We start from the raw sequence: 4,932 nt of genomic DNA, 5'->3' as shown, positions 1-4,932 counted from the left end.
TCTGCAGGACAGTGTATGTACTTTGCCTGTCCTTCAGCCTGTTTCATGTGTTCTGCAGGACAGTGTATGTACTTTTATATGTTCTGCAGGACAGTGTATGTACTTTGGCCTGTCCTTCAGCCGGGTGGGAGCAGACTTCAGGGCGCTGATCATCCCGCTCTTCCAACAAGCAGCCATGAGGAACTTTGTCAGCACAGTGCAGGAGGCCACGGGGAAGTTCCAACAGGACATGGAGGCCTACACACTGGTGTCCATCCCCGGGCTGCTGTCTGGGACAGTCATGCCATCCATCAGTCAGGTCAGTAACACCCATCAGTAACACCCATCAGTAACACACATCAGTAACACACATGCCAACACACATCAGTAACACACATGCCAACAAATCTCACAGTCCAACACATATCAGTAAAGCCCCATTCTTACATACAATCCAGATGACCAAGGCCTTCCAACCACTCCCAACCTTTCCAAGACCATTGTTGGAGACAGCAAGGTTGGCTGTTGTTTGGCAATTGGTTTACAAGGTTGATATCTATTTGACAGTGTATGCTAGGGTTTTAGGAGTGGGCAGGAGGGCACTGTGTATCTGCTCACTGTATGTCCATTTTATGTTCCAGTCTGGTGTTGTTCAACTGCCTATGGGCCTGTTAGAGTTCCCCCCATTGGCTGCTTACTGCAACGGCCTCCTGACGGGGTTTAATGAGCTGCGCCTGTGTGCTCCCATCGGAGTGGTGCCTGAACTAACGACAGTCCTGCAGACGTCCCTGTGTAAGGCAGCAGACGTCATCCTGGCCTTTCACAGGTTAGAATCCTGGGAAGCATGAAATCTTTTGGGCAGTTTTGCCTTTGTAGTTCTTGCAGTCACCTTTCCACCACAGAATCATGGTACTGCAAATACTGTATGTCACTTAATGTTTGCAATGGAAAAAGTCTGAGAAAAATACTTATGCAGAAGTATACATTATTCATGGTGGTGGCAGGACAAAGAAAGTCGGCAAATTATTTGTTCACAGTAATTTCTGTGGTAATGATAAGTTTGCAGTACAGAAGTGACAGCAAAATCCGCAAATATTAAAAGTAAATGCAAAAAATGTCATTTACAGTATGTGCTTTCACTATATTTAGAATGCACTATTTTTGCTTCTCTGAATCACTGTTAAGATTTTTTATGATTCAGTATTATTATTTCTTACATGCCCTGGTGGAATGACAAGTCTCCGTCTTCACCTTTCAGAGCGGAAGAATCGGCGATGTCCTCCAGTGAGAAAGAGTTGTTTGGCCAGCTGTGCTCCAGTTTTGCCCATAGTCTGGTCCCCTTTGTTAACAGCTGTCTTCAGGTGATGTACCCAGCTGCAGCTGTAGCCCAGGTGCTAGGAATACCCACCGCTGATGTTGCCAAGGTGATTATCTTTTACATGGTCCTTTTTTCGCGACATATCAGGGGTGGTACATTATTGTGTGCTGTCTGCAAAAATTGTAAGAATTGCATGTAGGAATGTATCCACAGGTTTGCAAGAATTCTAGGAATTGTACAAAAATATTTCCACAGGTTTGCAAGAATTCTAGGAATTGTACAGGAATGTTTCCACGGGTCTGCATAGTGTTTTAGCACAATATCTCAAGAAACTTGAATTTCTATGATTTTTTTCTTTTGTATCAATGAACATACAATTTACTGGTGCTTTATGATTTTGTCTGTATGGTGGCCTTGATAATGAACACCTGCTTCAGGCCAATGAATAAATAAATAAATGGCTGGCCAGCACTTGTAAGTTACCTTAATTGTTTGTAACCTTATAGTAACTGTTGTATTTGTGTCCTAGTTGTCGGTGTGTGCTGTTGATGTGGAGACTATAACCCAGCCTCTACAGGACCTCTTACCTGCCACAACACTGGACACCACCGGTCTAACCAGCCTTCTCATCACTGACATCCCAGGTGGGAGCTACATTTGTAGCTAGACACATAAAGCAGTTAGAAACAATTATTCCATAGACACAGGAAAGCAAAGTAAAATGTTACAATAATCATTGAAAGGCCAACTGTATTCTAATGATTTTGGCGATGTACATGTATCATCTGGGACATACCATATTGAGAAGATGTCTGCAAATTACAAGATAGTATATTTCTTGTGATTTGTGATGCAGCATTTTGCATGTTGTAAAATGTGTAAATATCCATGCCAAAGATTAAGTTGGCCAAATATTTACAATGTGAACAAATTGAAATGATACACCTTCAGTTCTGTTTCCACTTTTGGTATAATTTACTCAAATTTTTATCATAACAGCTGGTATTCAAGTGATGAACATGATAAGGTATTGTATCCTAGGGACCAGGGATTTTTACTAAAATTCACCAATACTGCACTGATGTGTATTTACAGAAGCTTCGGAAAGCACCAGGGCAGCAGACAGTTCTAGCATTGCACAGAGCAGCATGGAACAACTACCAGTGACAGGGGAACCTGTAACATCTGCTGAAGATGTGAAGGAGCCTGATGCTACATCTCCAAATACAGCAACACCCACAGATACAGCAACTACAGATACAGCAACCTCAGATACAGCAACCTCAGATACAGCAACCTCAGATACAGCAACCTCAGATACAGCAACCTCAGATACAGCATCCCAAGCTGCAACAGCATCTAATACACAAGATACAACACCAGAGACAACCTCTTCAAATACAGCACCCACAGATGCAACATTAGTGTCTGTTACAGCACCCCCAGTTGAGTCCATCCCACCACCTGACACCACTCCTGCTGACCTGGACAGGCCTGCCAATCAAACCAATGTTGGCATGGCAACCATCAGTAATACTCAGCAGCCATTGGACAGTGCAAGTAGTTTACCTCCTACAGGAAGCAGCAGGTCTGACCTGCCTCAACAAACAGTTGCAGAGTACAGTGATGATGATTTGGGAGAGGACATACCCAGGCAGTGAGATTCTTGTTCCACTCTCAGTGAGGACCCCAAAATGTTAGCGATTCCCACAACTTGGTTTGTGAGGAACATTCATAATTTAGTGGATATAAAACTGCAGACTTAACTTTCACAATTGAGAAAATGGTTATAGTACCTCTTCTGGTAACTGATGAAATGTTCATATATATACTAGTGACATACACAGTATGAGATAAAAGATGAGAAGAGGGCGCATAGTAGAAGTCATCATCGGCAACGATGGACAACCACGACATACACAGTAGGTTAGAACTTAGATAAAGGTGAATATTATCAGACATGAATTCTGTAAATTTTGAAATAATATAGCTTGGCCAAGCTATGGGGTAATAGAACTCTTGTTTTATACAGGTCTACAGGTATTGGAGTATTTGAATAATATATAGTTTATAAAGTAAAAGGAAACATAATGAGTAGATAAGGCATGTTTTGAAAAGAATACAAAATACAAAATGTATGTCTAGTATGATGTTTTATTCTGATCAATGCACTTTAAGTGAAATAGATGTTATAACTACTTTTAAGATAACAAATCAACATGTTATGTTACATATACACTGTACTGAACTTTATATACACTGTACTGATACAATACGTTATGACCAATACAGAATGTTTTAGATACATGTAGAATGTGTATCAACAAATTCTTCTGGCTAATTAGTAGTAATAATACTTACTTCTCAAAAACAAGTCAAAAGACTTCCCCACAAAACTCGAGACTTTAAACAGTTAAATTCTCCCCATATAAAATTGGTGGGTCACATTATTGTTAATGTACAAAACAATGGCACACAATCATTTTTTTTTGTTAGATTGATACATGTCATGGGTAGCTCAACCCTTAGGGATTTTCCATCAGAACTTGCAGTTCAGCAAATGCAAATTAATGCAACATATACTTCTACAAACAGTAATAAAAATCCAACTGACATGTAAGAAAGAGATAAAACGACTAACGCGACAGATCAAAATAATATTATCTTAACCAATCAGAGAGTGTTCGGCCGCACGTCGGTCAAATGCTTGCACATGAATGTAAGATGTCTTTTTTTCCATGAGCGAAGCATGAGGGCGGCGGGGCTATGCCAAGTCGTGCCAACTCTGGGGCAAATATACAAAAGTAATGCCCTCTGCACTGGTGTTCCAGTGCTGAATCAGCGGTCAAAATTGCGTCAGCACTGGAAATCCAGTGCTGAATGGCTCTGTTCCAGAGCTGAAGCTCCCTCAGCACTGGAATTCCAGTGCTGAACGTTGTCTTCTTAAGGTCTCGGACCGGAGTTTCCCTCCGTATTTCGAGCAATTTGACACCCTCAGCCCGACGGGCTGTCATTTCTGTACTAAACGCGGGTCGGAATTTTTCACTCTTTTGGTGGAAAGGGGTGCCGTGCCGCTTATCAATACACTTGATTGATATTTTCTGCGCCCAATTTATTTAGGGGTAAATAAGGCACATCAAAGTACATTTTTAAAAAAGGGGTAATTTTTTTCGTCATTTTTAACCACGGCTGCATGGAAAAACGAATTTTCCCAGGGTAACGGCTTAGTACTCGAAGAAGCTCAGAACCTAATGTTTCCAAAATTTGAATTTAATTAAAATCGATGCGATAAGTTTATCGCTATCTTCGATGGCCCGAACACACCCATAACGCATATAGAACGTACAATCCCGGCGGTCAGGCGAAAAGGCCACATAACCATCCGCGCGGACGAATACCAGGAAGTCTTCGCTGGACCACCAACATTACGCCACCTATAAAGGCTACAACTAACAGGCTTTTCAGAAAATACAAATATATGTACACAGATGTTACGATTTCAGGGATATCGCGGCCAAAACATACCATTCAAAGTCACGTTTCCGGCGATTTACTGCGCACTTACTTAGACTCTGGTCAGAATTAAACTCCGACCCGGAACCTTAAGGAGATTAATTTTCATAAAAAAATTTTAA

The 4,932-nt window shown here is 41.3% G+C and overlaps 1 protein-coding gene across 3 annotated transcripts in view; it reads left to right on the top strand.

Moving 5' to 3' along the window:
• Positions 1–4,932, top strand: part of LOC109482875 (conserved oligomeric Golgi complex subunit 8-like) — a 25,465-nt gene that overhangs the window by 16,680 nt on the left and 3,853 nt on the right. The window contains exons 7-11 of one of the 3 annotated variants that reach the window (XM_019785747.1): positions 90–298; positions 621–805; positions 1,238–1,403; positions 1,827–1,941; positions 2,393–3,031. In XM_019785747.1, coding sequence (XP_019641306.1) covers positions 90–298; positions 621–805; positions 1,238–1,403; positions 1,827–1,941; positions 2,393–2,958 — 1,241 coding nt within the window. In that variant the 3' untranslated portion in view covers positions 2,959–3,031. Of the gene's footprint in view, positions 1–89; positions 299–620; positions 806–1,237; positions 1,404–1,826; positions 1,942–2,392; positions 3,032–4,932 lie in introns of those variants that run through there. The other 2 variants (XM_019785746.1, XM_019785748.1) reach the window with 2 other exon arrangements.

The sequence above is a fragment of the Branchiostoma belcheri genome, unplaced genomic scaffold, assembly GCF_001625305.1.
Source record: "Branchiostoma belcheri isolate BF01 breed outbred unplaced genomic scaffold, Haploidv18h27 scaffold61, whole genome shotgun sequence".
Taxonomy (NCBI): domain Eukaryota; kingdom Metazoa; phylum Chordata; class Leptocardii; order Amphioxiformes; family Branchiostomatidae; genus Branchiostoma; species Branchiostoma belcheri.
The sequence above is the reverse complement of the archived record's forward strand: the minus strand, read 5'-3'. Positions and strand labels throughout refer to the sequence as shown.